We start from the raw sequence: 20,472 nt of genomic DNA, 5'->3' as shown, positions 1-20,472 counted from the left end.
TATAAATCTACCCTGATCCTCACTAATCATGGCACTATAATAGTCCTATAAATCTACCCTGATCCTCACTAATCATGACACTATAATAGACCTATAAATCTACCCTGATCCTCACTAATCATGGCACTATAATAGTCCTATAAATCTACCCTGATCCTCACTAATCATGACACTATAATAGGGGTTAAACAGTAGTCCTATGAATCTACCCTGATCCTCACTAATGATGGAACTGTAATAGGGGTTAAACAGTAGTCCTATAAATCTACCCTGATCCTCACTAATCATGGCACTATAATAGTCCTATAAATCTACCCTGATCCTCACTAATCATGGCACTATAATAGTCCTATAAATCTACCCTGATCCTCACTAATCATGGCACTGTAATAGTCCTATAAATCTACCCTGATCCTCACTAATCATGACACTATAATAGTCCTATAAATCTACCCTGATCCTCACTAATCATGGCACTATAATAGTCCTATAAATCTACCCTGATCCTCACTAATCATGGCACTATAATAGTCCTATAAATCTACCCTGATCCTCACTAATCATGGCACTATAATAGTCCTATAAATCTACCCTGATCCTCACTAATCATGGCACTATAATAGTCCTATAAATCTACCCTGATCCTCACTAATCATGGCACTATAATAGTCCTATAAATCTACCCTGATCCTCACTAATCATGGCACTATAATAGTCCTATAAATCTACCCTGATCCTCACTAATCATGACACTATAATAGACCTATAAATCTACCCTGATCCTCACTAATCATGGCACTATAATAGTCCTATAAATCTACCCTGATCCTCACTAATGATGGAACTGTAATAGGGGTTAAACAGTAGTCCTATAAATCTACCCTGATCCTCACTAATCATGGCACTATAATAGTCCTATAAATCTACCCTGATCCTCAATAATCATGGCACTGTAATAGTCCTATAAATCTACCCTGATCCTCACTAATCATGGCACTATAATAGTCCTATAAATCTACCCTGATCCTCACTAATCATGGCACTATAATAGTCCTATAAATCTACCCTGATCCTCACTAATCATGGCACTATAATAGTCCTATAAATCTACCCTGATCCTCACTAATCATGGCACTGTAATAGTCCTATAAATCTACCCTGATCCTCACTAATCATGACACTATAATAGTCCTATAAATCTACCCTGATCCTCACTAATCATGGCACTATAATAGTCCTATAAATCTACCCTGATCCTCACTAATCATGGCACTATAATAGTCCTATAAATCTACCCTGATCCTCACTAATCATGGCACTATAATAGTCCTATAAATCTACCCTGATCCTCACTAATCATGGCACTATAATAGTCCTATAAATCTACCCTGATCCTCACTAATCATGGCACTATAATAGTCCTATAAATCTACCCTGATCCTCACTAATCATGGCACTATAATAGTCCTATAAATCTACCCTGATCCTCACTAATCATGACACTATAATAGACCTATAAATCTACCCTGATCCTCACTAATCATGGCACTATAATAGTCCTATAAATCTACCCTGATCCTCACTAATGATGGAACTGTAATAGGGGTTAAACAGTAGTCCTATAAATCTACCCTGATCCTCACTAATCATGGCACTATAATAGTCCTATAAATCTACCCTGATCCTCAATAATCATGGCACTGTAATAGTCCTATAAATCTACCCTGATCCTCACTAATCATGGCACTATAATAGGGGTTAAACAGTAGTCCTATAAATCTACCCCAGGCAGAATGCATCTCCTTCCTGAGCGGTATGACGGCTGCGTGGTCCCATGGTGTTTATACTTGCGTACTATTGTTTGTACAGATGAACGTGGTACCTTCAGGTGTTTGGAAATTGCTCCCAAGGATGAACCAGACTTGTGGAGGTCTACCAGGTTGTGGAGGTTTTGGCTGATTTATTTTGATTTTCCCATGATGTCAAGCAAAGAGGCACTGAGTTTGAAGGTAGGCCTTGAAGTACATCAGAAGCTTCTAAAGCCATGACATAATTTTCTGGAATTTTCCAAGCTGTTTAAAGGTACAGTCAACTTAGTGTATGTAAACTTCTGATCCACTGGAATTGGGTCATAACAAACTGGGAACAGACAGATTATTTCACTTGTGATACAGTGAATTATAAGTGAAATAATCTGTCTGTAAACAATTGTTGGAAAAATGACTTGTGTCATGTACAAAGTAGATGTCCTAACTGACTTGCCAAAACTATAGTTTGTTAACAAGAAATTTGTGGAGTGGTTGAAAAACGAGTTTTAATGACTCCAACCTAAGTGTATGTAAACAAGTTTTAATGACTCCAACCTAAGTGAATGTAAACTAGTTTTAATGACTCCAACCTAAGTGTATGTAAACGAGTTTTAATGACTCCAACCTAAGTGTATGTAAACGAGTTTTAATGACTCCAACCTAAGTGTATGTAAACGAGTTTTAATGACTCCAACCTAAGTGTATGTAAACGAGTTTTAATGACTCAAACCTAAGTGTATGTAAACGAGTTTTAATGACTCCAACCTAAGTGTATGTAAACTAGTTTTAATGACTCCAACCTAAGTGTATGTAAACAAGTTTTAATGACTCCAACCTAAGTGTATGTAAACTAGTTTTAATGACTCCAACCTAAGTGTATGTAAACTAGTTTTAATGACTCCAACCTAAGTGTATGTAAACTAGTTTTAATGACTCCAACCTAAGTATATGTAAACGAGTTTTAATGACTCCAACCTAAGTGTATGTAAACGAGTTTTAATGACTCCAACCTAAGTGAATGTAAACTAGTTTTAATGACTCCAACCTAAGTGTATGTAAACTAGTTTTAATGACTCCAACCTAAGTGTATGTAAACTAGTTTTAATGACTCCAACCTAAGTGTATGTAAACTAGTTTTAATGACTCCAACCTAAGTGTATGTAAACGAGTTTTAATGACTCCAACCTAAGTGTATGTAAACTAGTTTTAATGACTCCAACCTAAGTGTATGTAAACTAGTTTTAATGACTCCAACCTAAGTGAATGTAAACTAGTTTTAATGACTCCAACCTAAGTGAATGTAAACTAGTTTTAATGACTCCAACCTAAGTGTATGTAAACAAGTTTTAATGACTCCAACCTAAGTGAATGTAAACTAGTTTTAATGACTCCAACCTAAGTGAATGTAAACTAGTTTTAATGACTCCAACCTAAGTGTATGTAAACGAGTTTTAATGACTCCAACCTGAGTGTATGTAAACGAGTTTTAATGACTCCAACCTGAGTGTATGTAAACTAGTTTTAATGACTCCAACCTAAGTGTATGTAAACGAGTTTTAATGACTCCAACCTGAGTGTATGTAAACTAGTTTTAATGACTCCAACCTAAGTGTATGTAAACAAGTTTTAATGACTCCAACCTGAGTGTATGTAAACGAGTTTTAATGACTCCAACCTAAGTGTATGTAAACAAGTTTTAATGACTCCAACCTGAGTGTATGTAAACAAGTTTTAATGACTCCAACCTGAGTGTATGTAAACTAGTTTTAATGACTCCAACCTAAGTGTATGTAAACTAGTTTTAATGACTCCAACCTAAGTGTATGTAAACGAGTTTTAATGACTCCAACCTAAGTGTATGTAAACTAGTTTTAATGACTCCAACCTAAGTGTATGTAAACGAGTTTTAATGACTCCAACCTAAGTGTATGTAAACGAGTTTTAATGACTCCAACCTAAGTGTATGTAAACGAGTTTTAATGACTCCAACCTAAGTGTATGTAAACTAGTTTTAATGACTCCAACCTAAGTGTATGTAAACTAGTTTTAATGACTCCAACCTGAGTGTATGTAAACTAGTTTTAATGACTCCAACCTAAGTGTATGTAAACTAGTTTTAATGACTCCAACCTAAGTGTATGTAAACTAGTTTTAATGACTCCAACCTAAGTGTATGTAAACTAGTTTTAATGACTCCAACCTAAGTGTATGTAAACTAGTTTTAATGACTCCAACCTAAGTGTATGTAAACTAGTTTTAATGACTCCAACCTAAGTGAATGTAAACTAGTTTTAATGACTCCAACCTAAGTGTATGTAAACGAGTTTTAATGACTCCAACCTAAGTGTATGTAAACTAGTTTTAATGACTCCAACCTAAGTGTATGTAAACGAGTTTTAATGACTCCAACCTAAGTGTATGTAAACTAGTTTTAATGACTCCAACCTAAGTGTATGTAAACGAGTTTTAATGACTCCAACCTAAGTGTATGTAAACGAGTTTTAATGACTCCAACCTAAGTGTGTTTAAACTAGTTTTAATGACTCCAACCTAAGTGTATGTAAACGAGTTTTAATGACTCCAACCTAAGTGTATGTAAACGAGTTTTAATGACTCCAACCTAAGTGTATGTAAACTAGTTTTAATGACTCCAACCTAAGTGTATGTAAACTAGTTTTAATGACTCCAACCTAAGTGTATGTAAACGAGTTTTAATGACTCCAACCTAAGTGTGTTTAAACTTCCGACTTCAACTCTAAGTATGTTTTAACTTCAAAAAACAAAATAACGTGTTTCCAGAACAACACAATTTTACTGAATCTTTTTTTCAGACGTTGTTTTCATCATACTGTCATAAATTGTATAGAACACCTACCACAAAAGGTATAAGTTATTGTCCAGCGTCTTTGATATTAAATGTGTGTTGACTACCGGCCGCCATGGGGCTCTAGATACTATAAAACGCGCAATCTGTTTCCGCCTGCTGATCGACCTGACGAGGCGTTTCCACCGTAGCCTGTTTATCCTCTCTTCCCCCTCGACCTCGATCAATGGTATTCACGGAAAACGATAGAGGGACTGACGTTACTAAACCCTCTCAAGAAAATATCATTTACTTTAAAATGTTCTGTCCTTTAACTGTCATTTCGGGCAGTCTGAGAGGGGTACGCCATATTGGTCAGCAACGCATTCAAACCCAGGCCCACAGTGTCTGGAGCCCTGCTCGTCAGCTGCTGCAAACCGAACTGGCGGTGTGAAAGACCGGGGACTCATTTATCAACATAAGCATTTGCTTGAGTGCGTAAATTTACGCATAGCAATGACCCTGCGTACACAGTACTCCACCACTTGGGAACTGCTTATCATGCGTAGACTACTGAATGGGGAAAGTAATAATTAAATAATTATCCTTTCTTTGTATTTCCATTGTGAATATATGCAACATATAGACAGGCTGCTGTCTATACACAGACTTGGAATCATTGGCCACTTTAATAAATGGAACACTTAGTCACTTTAATAATGTTTACATGACTCGGGACGTCGGGTTTGAAATGAAAGCTTATTTTAGTAATAATGCTTGGTCACGTTACATTTAACAAATTTAGATTCTACAGAACAATACAAGTAGGTTGCTAGCGAAAAGTCAGGATAATCACTTGACATTTGCACATAACTGGCGCGTTCTCTCTCTACTTCCGGTCGCAATGCATTCTGGAACTTGCAGTCAAAAGCGTAATTCAATACTAACCAATACAACAAATATGTATATAGTTCTCTCAATCTACAACACACAAATTCTAAGACAATTACATATGTAAAGAAAATATCTTTAGATACAGCTCAATGAATTAACTTAAACATTATCTCTGTAACCCATTAAAGTTACAACATCTACTGTATCTTAGTCTGCATTACTCATCGCATATGTATATACTGTATTCTATATTATCCTACTGTATCTTGGTCTATACATTACTCATCTCATATGTATATACTGTATTCTATATTATCCTACTGTATCTTGGTCTATACATTACTCATCTCATATGTATATACTGTATTCTATACTATTCTACTGTATCTTAGTCTATACATTACTCATCTCATATGTATATACTGTATTCTATACTATTCTACTGTATCTTAGTCTATACATTACTCATCTCATATGTATATACTGTATTCTATACTATTCTACTGTATCTTAGTCTGCATTACTCATCTCATATGTATATACTGTATACATATTATGGCTGTATACACATTACAACTGTATACACATTACAACTGTATACACATTACAACTGTATACACATTACAACTGTATACACATTACAACTGTATACACATTATGGCTGTATACACATTACAACTGTATACACATTACAACTGTATACACATTACAACTGTATACACATTACAACTGTATACACATTATGGCTGTATACACATTACAACTGTATACACATTACAACTGTATACACATTACAACTGTATACACATTACAACTGTATACACATTATGGCTGTATACACATTACAACTGTATACACATTACAACTGTATACACATTACAACTGTATACACATTATGGCAGTATACACATTATGGCAGTATACACATTATGGCTGTATACACATTATGGCAGTATACACATTATGGCTGTATACACATTACAACTGTATACACATTACAACTCTATATATTACGGCTGTATACACATTACAACTGTATACACATTACAACTGTATACACATTACAACTGTATACACATTACAACTGTATACACATTACAACTGTATACACATTACAACTGTATACACATTACAACTCTATATATTACGGCTGTATACACATTACAACTGTATACACATTACAACTGTATACACATTACAACTGTATACACATTACAACTGTATACACATTATGGCTGTATACACATTACAACTGTATACACATTACAACTGTATACACATTACAACTGTATATATTATGACTGTATACACATTATGGCTCGTCTGTCTGGAAAACCTCCGCAAATGGAAACATGTCTTCCCGGTCCGACCCCACCCCCAGCCGGCCCTCCCTGCTCCGTGTGCCGCGGCGAGGGGCTTCCCTGCCCACCTGACTAGTCAGCCTGGCTTTACAGTATGGACACATTTCCAACAGGCAGAACACAACTTGTCCATTATGGATGGATATCAAGCGGATTTGATCGGGAATATATATACTTTTTTGGGAAAACAAGTAGGATAATCAATTTTGTGATAACAGTTTTATCAGCTTGCTAGTAGAATATGCCTGCTTAAATCGCCTATTTAAATGCCAGAAAAGCCGTATGACAGTGCCACCCAGCCAAAAGATGTCTTGTCCAGTCGGCCACTAGGAAACGGTTACTGTAGCTGCATTAAAATCAGATTTTCCTCGTTGAATGCGATGACAACTCAATATGTAGCACAGTTCATTTACAGTCGATTAAAACCCTACAACGTTTAGGCAATTTAATAAGAATAAGGTAGCTAGTTAGGTGATAAGAAAGTATACAGACAACGGTAGCTATTTTACTAGTTGAAATTAGATTGTATTTGTTGTTGTTGCACTGCCTGGGGACCTTCTATTGGACAATCACGGTTAGGTCATTATCTAGTTAAGTTCCTCGTCAATATCAACTATTAAAGCTGGGAAACATTTGAATCATCCCGTCCTATTTTATTTGGATTATGTTGGATTTGATAGTCCGGGCGAATGTATTCGTTTAACATTAGTTTACGGAGTTTTTGGAGAAACCGCTCGTCCCAAATGACCCCACCAGCCATGGCAGTCCTGTGCCCAACGTCGGCGCTGTCACTGGGGCTGTACATCATCCTGCTCCTCAGTCCCGTTACTGGTAAGTCTCCTTTACCTCCATTTACCCAGCTAGTTTATTCAAATCGATTAAATAAATATACATACACACTAATTCATTTCCATATGATCTAATTGGAAAATAGATTTTGAGTTCCCCATCTCCCTTCCTATAGCTAACTAGCCCTAGTTAGTAAATCAAATCAAGTCTAATTTTATTTGTCTCATTCACATGGTTAGCAGATGTTAATGCGAGTGTAGCGAAATGCTTGTGCTTCTAGTCCCGACAACGAGTAATGTAACCTAACAATTCCACAACTACTACCTTATACACACAAGTGTAAAGGGATAAAGAATATGTACATAAAGATATATGAATGAGTGATGGTACAGAACGGCATAAGCAAGATGCAGTAGATGGTATAGAGTACAGTATATACACTGTTACTGCAATTTCACAATGTGTCTGCTTTTATTAATGGGATCTGTTGACCATGACCTGTGAATGAATGGCTAGCCGTGTCATCTCAAGTCAAGACATTACACCGGCACTGAGAATATGATATTGGCAAGCCACAGCAACAATGCTAGCCTGTCATCCATACATGGGTTCTATTGATAGGTTATTGATCTGATGGATGGTGAAAGCCTGGTATTATAGGCCATATTGAGATTGGATATTCAGAAAAGGCTCTGATCTACCCGAGATGCTAGTGCCGCTTTGGTTGAAAGTGCTGGAGGCCTATCTGCTGTCAGGAGCCTCCTCAGAGAACATTCAAATGTCTTCCAACTTACTACCATGATGGTAAAGAAAATTAATTAAAAAAAAAACTTCTGAGAGTTGAGAGGCTTCAGGAAGCTCTAATTCTACACATTTAGTGTTCAGCCTTGACATGGCTCCTGAGTGGCCCAGCGGTCTAAGGCCCTGGTTCTAAGACCCCGGTTCCATTCCAGGCTGTATCACAGCGGTCTAAGGCCCTGGTTCTAAAGCCCCGGTTCCATTCCAGGCTGTATCCCAGCGGTCTAAGACCCCGGTTCCATTCCAGGCTGTATCACAGCAGTCTAAGGCCCTGGTTCTAAGACCCCGGTTCTAAGGCCCTGGTTCCATTCCAGGCTGTATCACAGCAGTCTAAGGCCCTTGTTCCATTCCAGTCTGTATCACAGCAGTCTAAGGCCCTGGTTCCATTCCAGTCTGTATCACAGCGGTCTAAGGCCCTGGTTCTAAGACCCTGGTTCCATTCCATTCTGTATAACAGCGATCTAAGACCCTGGTTCTAAGACCCCGGTTCCATTCCAGGCTGTATCACAGCAGTCTAAGGCCCTGGTTCTAAGACCCCGGTTCTAAGGCCCTGGTTCCATTCCAGGCTGCATCACAGCAGTCTAAGGCCCCGGTTCCATTCCAGGCTGTATCACAACCGGCCGCGATTAGGAGTCCCATAGGGCGGCGCACAATTGGCCCGGCGACTTCCGGGTTTGGCCGGTGTAGGCCGTCATTGTAAATAAGAATTAGTTCTTAACTGACTTGCCTAGTTAAATATAGTGCACTACTTTTAACCAGAACCCAATGGCCAATGGCACCCTATCCCCTATATAGTGCACTACTTTTAACCAGAACCCTATGGCCAATGGCACCCTATCCCCTATATAGTGCACTACTTTTAACCAGAACCCTATGGCCAATGGCACCCTATCCTCTATATAGTGCACTACTTTTAACCAGAACCCTATGGCCAATGGCACCCTATCCCCTATATAGTGCACTACTTTTAACCAGAACCCAATGGCCAATGGCACCCTATCCCCTATATAGTGCACTACTTTTAACCAGAACCCAATGGCCAATGGCACCCTATCCCCTATATAGTGTTGAGGAGAAGTATAATAATCATTTTCCATTTAACAGACTATTTTATCCAAAGCAGTCAGTCAGGAGTGATGCTGAAGACAGTCTAAAGCCCTCTGGACCTCTGTACCTCTGGACCTCACAGCCAGTTCCACTGTGTTGTTTTCATTGTTCCTCTAATCAGGGCCTGATTTAGACCTGGGACACCAGGTGGGTGATTCCCCTCTAATCAAGGACTGCTTTAGACCTGGGACACCAGGTGGGTGATTCCCCTTTAATCAGGGCCTGATTTAGACCTGGGACACCAGGTGGGTGATTCCCCTCTAATCAGGGACTGATTTAGACCTGGGACACCAGGTGGGTGATTCCCCTCTAATCAGGGCCTGATTTAGACCTGGGAGACCAGGTGGGTGATTCCCCTCTAATCAGGGACTGATTTAAACCTGGGGACACCAGGTGGGTGATTCCCCTCTAATCAGGGCCTGATTTAGACCTGGGACACCAGGTGGGTGATTCCCCTCTAAACAAGCACTGATTTAGATCTGGGACACTAGGTGAGTGATTCCCCTCTAATCAGGGACTGATTTAGACCTGGGACACCAGGTGGATGATTCCCCTCCAATCAGGGACTGATTTAGACCTGCAACACCAGGTGGGTGATTCCCCTCCAATCAGGGACTGATTTAGACCTGGGACACCAGGTGGGTGATTCCCCTCCAATCAGGGACTGATTTAGACCTGGGACACCAGGTGGGTGCAACTAATGATCAGGTACAACAGAAAAGCAACAGGTCAGATCTCGTAGGGTAACGGTTGAATAACCCTGCCTCGTAGGATAACGGTTGAATATGCCCTGCCTTGTAGGATAACGGTTGAATACCCCTGCCTCGTAGGGTAACGGTTGAATAACCCTGCCTCGTAGGGTAACAGTTGAATACCCCTGCCTCTTAGGGTAACAGTTGAATATGCCCTGCCTTGTAGGATAACGGTTGAATACCCCTGCCTCGTAGGGTAACGGTTGAATAACCCTGCCTCGTAGGGTAACAGTTGAATATGCCCTGCCTCGTAGGGTAATGGTTGAATACCCCTGCCTCATTGGGTAATGGTTGAATACCCCTGCCTCGTAGTGTAATGGTTGAATACCCTTGCCTCGTAGGGTAACGGTTGAATACCCCTGCCTCGTAGGATAACGGTTGAATACCCCTGCCTCCCAGGGTAACGGTTGAATAACCCTGCCTCGTAGGGTAACGGTTGAATAACCCTGCCTCGTAGGGTAACGGTTGAATACCCCTGCCTCCCAGGGTAACGGTTGAATACCCCTGCCTCGTAGGGTAACGTCTGAATTACCCCGGTCTAAAGGATAAGCTAATGCTGAGAATGTCAGCCATGTTGAATATGATCATTTATCACACCATTTTCTCTTCTTGACAGTTTCTCCCCCAGTCACTGAGAAAATGGTGACGGGGCAATTTACAGTATTTTCTTCCTCTATCAGCAGCATACCAGGACCCCACAGCAACTCCAAAACAAACCATATCAGCAATATTTGGGATGATCTCTCCATGACGAAATGGTGGCCTCCTGATAGTAGCTGATGAGGTAGAGCAGTAAAACTCCAGACGACATGCCAAGAGAGGACATGGAATGGGGTTGGAGTCCAAAATGGCCACCTACTCCCTATATAGTGCACTACTTTTGACCAGATTATCCCAAATGGCACCATATAATTTCCCCTTTGTTGTTCCCTATGAAGGGAAATGGTGTTGAAGGACCACATTTTTGTAGATGTTAGGCATGTGACAAAATATTTGTTTTTTACTTTCATGTTTAAATCGTCTTTCTGTTAAAACGTCGAGGAATAAAATCACAATTTATAATTTAATATAATTCATATTTTAATTCACAATGCTGCTGACAGCAACGGTTTGGGTCTCAGCAACGGTCTCAGCAACGGTCTCAGCAACGGTTTGTCTCCCAGCAACGGTTTGGGTCTCAGCAACGGTTTGTCTCCCAGCAACGGTCTGGGTCTCAGCAACGGTTTGTCTCCCAGCAACGGTCTGGGTCTCAGCAACGGTTTGGGTCTCAGCAACGGTTTGGTTCTCAGCAACGGTTTGGGTCTCAGCAACGGTTTGTGTCTCAGCAACGGTTTGGGTCTCAGCAACGGTTTGGGTCTCAGCAACGGTCTCAGCAACGGTTTGGGTCTCAGCAACGGTTTGGGTCTCAGCAACGGTTTGGGTCTCAGCAACGGTTTGGGTCTCAGCAACGGTCTCAGCAGCGGTTTGGGTCTCAGCAACGGTTTGGGTCTCAGCAACGGTTTGGGTCTCAGCAACGGTCTCAGCAACGGTTTGTGTCTCAGCAACGGTTTGGGTCTCAGCAACGGTTTGGGTCTCAGCAACGGTCTCAGCAACGGTTTGTGTCTCAGCAACGGTTTGGGTCTCAGCAACGGTTTGGGTCTCAGCAACGGTCTCAGCAACGGTTTGTGTCTCAGCAACGGTTTGGGTCTCAGCAACGGTTTGGGTCTCAGCAACGGTCTCAGCAACGGTTTGGTTCTCAGCAACGGTTTGGGTCTCTGTAACGGTCTGGGTCTCTGCAACGGTTTGGGTCTCAGCAACGGTTTGTGTCTCAGCAACGGTTTGGGTCTCAGCAACGGTTTGTGTCTCAGCAACGGTTTGGGTCTCAGCAACGGTTTGGGTCTCAGCAACGGTCTCAGCAACGGTCTCAGCAACGGTTTGGGTCTCAGCAACGGTCTGGGTCTCAGCAACGGTTTGGGTCTCAGCAACGGTTTGGGTCTCAGCAATGGTTTGTGTCTCAGCAACGGTCTCAGCAACGGTTTGGGTCTCAGCAACGGTCTCAGCAACGGTCTCAGCAATGGTCTCAGCAACGGTTTGTGTCTCAGCAACGGTCTCAGCAACGGTTTGGGTCTCAGCAACGGTCTCAGCAACGGTTTGGGTCTCAGCAACGGTTTGGGTCTCAGCAACGGTTTGTGTCTCAGCAACGGTTTGTGTCTCAGCAACGGTTTGTGTCTCAGCAACGGTTTGGGTCTCAGCAACAGTTTGGGTCTCAGCAACGGTCTCAGCAACGGTCTCAGCAACGGTCTCAGCAACGGTCTCAGCAACGGTTTGGGTCTCAGCAACGGTCTCAGCAACGGTCTCATCAGCGTTTTGGGTCACAGAAACGGTTTGGGTCTCAGCAACGGTTTGGGTCTCAGCAACGGTTTGGGTCTCAGCAACGGTTTGGGTCTCAGCAACGGTCTCAGCAATGGTTTGGGTCTCAGCAACGGTCTCAGCAATGGGTTGTGTCTCAGCAACGGTCTCAGCAATGGTTTGGGTCTCAGCAACGGTCTCAGCAACGGTCTCAGCAACGGTTTGGGTCTCAGCAACGGTTTGGGTCTCAGCAACGGTTTGGGTCTCAGCAACGGTTTGGGTCTCAGCAACGGTTTGTGTCTCAGCAACGGTTTGGGTCTCAGCAACGGTCTCAGCAACGGTTTTTGGTCTCAGCAACGGTTTGTGTCTCAGCAACGGTCTCAGCAACGGTTTGGGTCTCAGCAACGGTCTCAGCAACGTTTTGGGTCTCAGCAACGGTCTCAGCAACGGTTTGGGTCTCAGCAACGGTTTGTGTCTCAGCAACGGTTTGGGTCTCAGCAAAGGTTTGTGTCTCAGCAACGGTTTGGGTCTCAGCAAAGGTTTGTGTCTCACGAACGGTCTCCGCAACGGTTTGTGTCTCAGCAACGGTCTCAGCAACGGTCTCAGCAACGGTCTCAGCCACGGTTTGGGTCTCAGCAACGGTTTGGGTCTCAGCAACGGTTTGGGTCTCAGCAACGGTTTGGGTCTCAGCAACGGTCTCAGCAACGGTTTGGGTCTCAGCAACGGTCTCAGCAACGGTCTCAGCAACGGTCTCAGCAACGGTCTCAGCAACGGTTTGGGTCTCAGCAACGGTTCGGGTCGGTTTGGGTCTCAGCAACGGTTTGGGTTTCAGCAACGGTTTGGGTCTCAGCAACGGTTCGGGTCGGTTTGGGTCTCAGCAACGGTTTGGGTCTCAGCAACGGTTTGGGTCTCAGCAACGGTCTCAGCGACGGTTTGGGTCTCAGCAACGGTTTGTGTCTCAGCAACGGTCTCAGCAACGGTTTATGTCTCAGCAACGGTTTATGTCTCAGCAACGGTTTGTGTCTCAGTAACGGTCTCAGCAACGGTTTGGGTCTCAGCAACGGTTTGGGTCTCAGCAACGGTCTCAGCAACGGTTTGGGTCTCAGCAACGGTCTCAGCAACGGTCTCAGCAATGGTCTCAGCAACGGTTTGTGTCTCAGCAACGGTTTGGGTCTCAGCAACGGTCTCAGCAACGGTCTCAGCAACGGTCTCAGCAACGGTCTCAGCAATGGTTTGGGTCTCAGCAACGGTTTGGGTCTCAGCAACGGTTTGTGTCTCAGCAACGGTTTGTGTCTCAGCAACGGTTTGTGTCTCAGCAACGGTTTGGGTCTCAGCAACGGTCTCAGCGACGGTTTGGGTCTCAGCAACGGTTTGTGTCTCAGCAACGGTCTCAGCGACGGTTTGGGTCTCAGCATCGGTTTGTGTCTCAGCAACGGTTTGTGTCTCAGCAACGGTCTCAGCAACGGTTTATGTCTCAGCAACGGTTTATGTCTCAGCAACGGTTTGTGTCTCAGTAACGGTCTCAGCAACGGTTTGGGTCTCAGCAACGGTTTGGTTCTCAGCAACGGTCTCAGCAACGGTTTGGGTCTCAGCAACGGTCTCAGCAACGGTCTCAGCAATGGTCTCAGCAACGGTTTGTGTCTCAGCAACGGTTTGGGTCTCAGCAACGGTCTCAGCAACGGTCTCAGCAACGGTCTCAGCAACGGTCTCAGCAACGGTCTCAGCAATGGTTTGGGTCTCAGCAACGGTTTGGGTCTCAGCAACGGTTTGTGTCTCAGCAACGGTTTGTGTCTCAGCAACGGTTTGTGTCTCAGCAACGGTTTGGGTCTCAGCAACGGTTTGGGTCTCAGCAACGGTCTCAGCAACGGTTTGGGTCTCAGCAACGGTCTCAGCAACGGTCTCAGCAACGGTTTGGGTCTCAGCAACGGTTTGTGTCTCAGCAACGGTTTGGGTCTCAGCAACGGTTTGGGTCTCAGCAACGGTCTCAGCAACGGTTTGGGTCTCAGCAACGGTCTCAGCAACGGTCTCAGCAACGGTCTCAGCAACGGTTTGGGTCTCAGCAACGGTTTGGGTCTCAGCAACGGTTTGTGTCTCAGCAACGGTCTCAGCAACAGTTTGTGTCTCAGCAACGGTTTGTGTCTCAGCAACGGTTTGGGTCTCAGCAACGGTTTGGGTCTCAGCAACGGTCTCAGCAACGGTTTGGGTCTCAGCAACGGTTTGGGTCTCAGCAACGGTTTGTGTCTCAGCAACGGTTTGGGTCTCAGCAACGGTTTGTGTCTCAGCAACGGTTTGGTTCTCAGCAACGGTCTGGGTCTCAGGAACGGTTTGGGTCTCAGCAACGGTTTGGGTCTCAGCAACGGTTTGGGTCTCAGCAACGGTTTGGGTCTCAGCAACGGTCTCAGCAACGGTTTGTGTCTCAGCAACGGTCTGGGTCTCAGCAACGGTTTGGTTCTCAGCAACGGTCTGGGTCTCAGCAACGGTTTGGGTCTCAGCAACGGTTTGGGTCTCAGCAACGGTCTCAGCAACGGTTTGTGTCTCAGCAACGGTCTGGGTCTCAGCAACGGTCTCAGCAACGGTTTGGTTCTCAGCAACGGTTTGGGTCTCAGCAACGGTCTCAGCAACGGTTTGGTTCTCAGCAACGGTTTGGGTCTCAGCAACGGTTTGGGTCTCAGCAACGGTATGGGTCTCAGCAACGGTTTGGGTCTCAGCAACAGTTTGGGTCTCAGCAACGGTTTGGGTCTCAGCAACGGTCTCAGCAACGGTTTGTGTCTCAGCAACGGTCTCAGCAACGGTTTGGTTCTCAGCAACGGTTTGGGTCTCAGCAACGGTTTGGGTCTCAGCAACGGTTTGGGTCTCAGCAACGGTTTGGGTCTCAGCAACGGTTTGGGTCTCAGCAACGGTCTCAGCAACGGTTTGGGTCTCAGCAACGGTTTGGGTCTCAGCAACGGTCTCAGCAACGGTCTCAGCAACGGTTTGTGTCTCAGCAACGGTTTGGGTCTCAGCAACGGTTTGGGTCTCAGCAACGGTTTGGGTCTCAGCAACGGTTTGGGTCTCAGCAACGGTTTGGGTCTCAGCAACGGTCTCAGCAACGGTCTCAGCAACGGTTTGTGTCTCAGCAACGGTTTGGGTCTCAGCAACGGTCTCAGCAACGGTCTCAGCAACGGTTTGTGTCTCAGCAACGGTTTGTGTCTCAGCAACGGTTTGGGTCTCAGCAACGGTCTCAGCAACGGTCTCAGCAACGGTTTGTGTCTCAGCAACGGTCTGGGTCTCAGCAACGGTCTCAGCAACGGTCTCAGCAACAGTCTGGATCAGTAGACAGGACATCAAAACATGTGTATGGGTTGGCTTCACACTGTTCACAGTAGACAGGACATCAAAACATGTGTATGGGTTGGCTTCACACTGTTCACAGTAGACAGGACATCAAAACATGTGTATGGGTTGGCTTCACACTGTTCACAGTAGACAGGACATCAAAACATGGTTATGGGTTGGCTTCACACTGTTCACAGTAGACAGGACATCAAAACATGTGTATGGGTTGGCTTCACACTGTTCACAGTAGACAGGACATCAAAACATGTGTATGGGTTGGCTTCACACTGTTCACATTAGACAGGACATCAAAACATGTGTATAGGTTGGCTTCACACTGTTCACAGTAGACAGGACATCAAAAAACAGAGCAAAAGTTTAGCCTCACTCGTCAAAGCTTTTAGTTGTTATAGAAATTGACCCACTATGGTGTTTACTGTCTTATTTCTTCCTGCTGAGTCTGTATTTAAATTACACAACTTCCTCCAGGCCTTTCATAGCCTATCGTTGAGTTAGGCTGTAACACATTATTTCCTGTGTTTTGTGATAACTGCACTGTGATTTTGAATTTTGTGTTTCGGTTAGGATTTTTCTGCATGTTAAAGATCCCAACTTTGTTTAAACTTTTTAACATTCACAGCCCTAGTAGATGTATTAAACCTGTCTGACTGACTGTCTTCAGACGAGAAGTCCAGCATTCCCATCTCTATGGTGATTTAAGAAGGCGCCATCCTCGAGCCCTCCGTTTTGTGAGCTTCGACCCAACTTTGCTATTTGGATTCTTCTGGCGTTAATCTTTACTTTATTTTCACAATGTATTCGCTATCATTTCTTATAACCAATAAGAACTTTCTGCTTCCACTTGGAGACATATTTCTGTGATTCCTGAAATGCTGGAAGACCTGACATTTCACATTCTTAAAATGAAGTGGTGATCCTAACTGATCACTGAGTTAAACTCACTGAAAACTGAGTTTAAATGTATTTGGCTAAGGTGTAACTTCTGACTTCAACTGTATATACAGTAGTTGTAATATGTATACAGATGTAATATGTATATAATTGTAATATGTATCCAACCATATTAGAGCTATGTTACATGATAGCTCATAGCTAGAGGTGTCACTGCAGACAGACCCGGGTTCGATCCCAGGCTGTGTTGCAGCAATCTAAGGTACTGCATCTCATAGCTAGAAGCGTCACTACAGACAGACCCGTGTTCGATCCCAGGCTGTGTCACAGCGATCTAAGGTACTGCATCTCATAGCTAGAGGTGTCATTACAGACAGACCTGGGTTCGATCCCAGGCTATGTCACAGCGATCCAAGGTACTGCATCTCATAGCTAGAGGTGTCACTACAGACCCGGGTTCGATCCCAGGCTGTGTCACAGCTGGCCGTGACCAGAAGACCCATGAGGTGACGCACAATTGGCCCAGCGTCGTACGGGTTAGGGGAGGGTTTGGCCGGCTGGTATTGCCTTGTCCCATCGCACTCTAGCGACTCTTTGTGACAGGCCGGGCACCTGAAAGCTGAATTTGGTCGCCAGGTGTACAGTGTTTCCTCCAACACATTGGTGCGGCTGGCTTCTGGGTTAAGCGAGAAGTGTGTCAAGAAGCAGTGCGGCTTGGCAAGGCCGTGTTTCGGAGGACGCATGGCTCTCGACCTTCGCCTCTCCCGAGTCCTTACTGGAGTTGCAGCGATGGGACAAAGCTGTAACTACCAATTGGATACCATGAAATTGGGGGAAAAAAGGTCAGAAAACCAGTCAGTATCTGGTGTGACCACCATTTACCTCATGGAAACCAGTCAGTATTTGGTGTGACCACCATTTACCTCATGGAAACCAGTCAGTACCTGGTGTGACCACCATTTACCTCATGGAAACCAGTCAGTATCTGGTGTGACCACCACGATTTACCTCATGAAAACCAGCCAGTTTCTGGTGTGACCACCGTGCCTGATGCAGGGTGACACATCTCCTTCGCATAGAGTTGATCCAGCTGTTGATTGCGGCCTGTGGAATGTTGTCCCATTCCTCTTCAATGACTGTTCGAAGTTGCTTGATATTGGCAAGAACTGGAACACGCTGTCGTACACGTCAATCCAGGGCATCCCAACTATACTCAATTAGTTTCTGGTGAGTATGCAGGCCATGGAAGAACTGGGACATTTTCAACTTCCAGGAATTGTGTCCAGATCCTTGCGACATGGGGCCGTGTATTATAATGCTGAAACATGAGGTAATGGCACAACAATGGTCCTCAGGATCTCGCCATGGTGTCTCTGTGCTTTCAAATTACCATTGATAAAAGTGTGTGTTGTCCGTAGCTTATGCCTGTCCATACCATAACCCCACCACTACCATGGAGCACTCTGTTCATGACGTTGACATCAGCAAAATGCTCGCCCACACGACCCATTACACACTGTCTGCCTGGTACAGTTCTGCCCGGTACAAACCGGGAATCATCTGTGAAGAGCACACTTCTCTAGGGTGCCAGTGGCCATCGAAGGTGAGCATTTGCCCACTGAAGTCGGTTACGACACCGAACTGCAGTCAGGTCAAGACCCTGGTGAGGACGACGAGTAGCCAGTTTCCCTGAGACGGTTTCTGACAGTTTGTGCAGAAATGCTTTGCTTGTGCAAACCCACAGTTTCATCAGCTGTTCGGATGGTTGGTCTCAGACACTTCTGCAGGTGAAGAAGCCGTATCTGGAGGTCCTGGCTTGAGTGGTTACACGTGGTCGGTCTGCAGTTGTGAGGCCTATTAGACGTACTGTCAAATTCTCTAAAATGACATTGGAGGCGGCTTATGGTAGATAAATGAAGATTCAATTATCTGGCAACAGCTCTGCTGGATGTTCCTGCTGTCAGCATGCCAAATGTACGCTCCCTCAACTTGAGACATCTGTAGCGTTTTTTTGTGTGACAAAAAGGCACATTTTAGAGTGGCCTTTTATTTTCCCCAACACAAGGTGCACCTGTGTAATGATCATGCTGTTTAATCAGCTTCTTGATATGCCACACCTGGATTATCTTGGCAAATGAGAAATGCTGACTAACTGAGATCTAAAGAAATTTGTGCCCCAAATTTGACTCATTGCTCATTGAACATTGAATTTGCTCATTGAACATTTGTGGAATCTTTTATTTCAGCTCATGAAACATGGGACCAACACTTTACATGTTGTGTTTATATTTTTGTTCAGTAATATTCCGGTCTCTATTTCTTAATTTGTTTATTTTTTAGTAATGTTAGTTTTTGCTTCCTTTCACGATATAACAATGCAATTGAGTTACATTTAGCACTAAACAATAACTTGGCAGACATTAATATACAGTGCTAGTCGAAGCCGGGACAAACCCAGACACTCTTTTCAATGGGTAGCTGGGCCGCCCGGACACGCCCAGCCAGCCACTCTTTTCAATATGACTCTTTTGGCTGTCCTCCTCCCTCCTGTGTCTCAATATGACTCTTTTGGCTGTCCTCCTCCCTCCAGTGTCTCAATATGACTCTTTTGGCTGTCCTCCTCCCTCCTGTGTCTCAATATGACTCTTTTGGCTGTCCTCCTCCCTCCTGTGTCTCAATATGACTCTTTTGGCTGTCCTCCTCCCTCCAGTGACTCAATATGACTCTTTTGGCTGTCCTCCTCCCTCCAGTGTCTCAATATGACTCTTTTGGCTGTCCTCCTCCCTCCAGTGACTCAATATGACTCTTTTGGCTGTCCTCCTCCCTCCTGTGTCTCAATATGACTCTTTTGGCTGTCCTCCTCCCTCCTGTGTCTCAATATGACTCTTTTGGCTGTCCTCCTCCCTCCAGTGTCTCAATATGACTGGCTGTGATTAGAGCAACTTTTAGCCAGTTTAAACATGAGCTTCTCAGTCTAACAATATCGTTAGTGATATTCAGTAATGGAAAAAACAGGATTTGCAGGTATTGTGGTACCCAGGTATATCCCCAATCTTTTCCATTAGCTTCCGCCAAAAGGTATCCAAGCTTAGACAGTCACAGAACATATATCATGTCACCTGTACGTGCCTGACATCTCCAGCATAGACTGGATTCATTCAAACCTATTCTGTTCAACCTCGGAGTCCATTGAATCAGCTTGGACCGGGCATCTCTCATAGGGAGGAGCATCTGTTATATTAGTATCTATTCCATTCCTCCTCTCCAATACTTACCTCCAGGTCTTTTTCTCATATGTCCTTTAGGCCCGTGCATTAATTCCACCTATCAGGTGGCTATATATTCGTATGGATTTCTATCTTAACAGTTGTATCAGAATGTACAGGGGATTTGTTGTTGTTTTTGTCCTACCTTAAACATTACAATCTATATACTGGAGATATCTCAGTGTTCTTTCTGTAAATTCTACTTGGACCTTAGTTCTTCAAAGGAGGTAAAGGTGTTTTCTTGGTTATCTGTACCAATGTTCTCTATCCCCTTTCTATACCAATCTTTCCAGAAAACCATGTGTCCCTATTTTCAATGTAGGCTTGTTCCTTATTGAA

General features: G+C 43.9%; 1 protein-coding gene across 1 annotated transcript in view; it reads left to right on the top strand.

The window, feature by feature from the left end:
• Positions 1 to 6,903: 6,903 nt before the first annotated feature.
• Positions 6,904 to 20,472, top strand: part of LOC110504983 (bone morphogenetic protein receptor type-2) — an 88,741-nt gene continuing 75,172 nt past the window's right edge. The window contains exon 1 of the mRNA XM_090230753.1: positions 6,904 to 7,697. Coding sequence (XP_090086879.1) covers positions 7,556 to 7,697 — 142 coding nt within the window. The 5' untranslated portion in view covers positions 6,904 to 7,555. The remainder of the gene's footprint in view (positions 7,698 to 20,472) is intronic.

This window comes from Oncorhynchus mykiss, chromosome 3 (assembly GCF_057628025.1).
Source record: "Oncorhynchus mykiss isolate SJ-2025 chromosome 3, ASM5762802v1, whole genome shotgun sequence".
NCBI classification, from domain to species: domain Eukaryota; kingdom Metazoa; phylum Chordata; class Actinopteri; order Salmoniformes; family Salmonidae; genus Oncorhynchus; species Oncorhynchus mykiss.
This window is presented reverse-complemented; position numbering and strand designations above follow the sequence as displayed.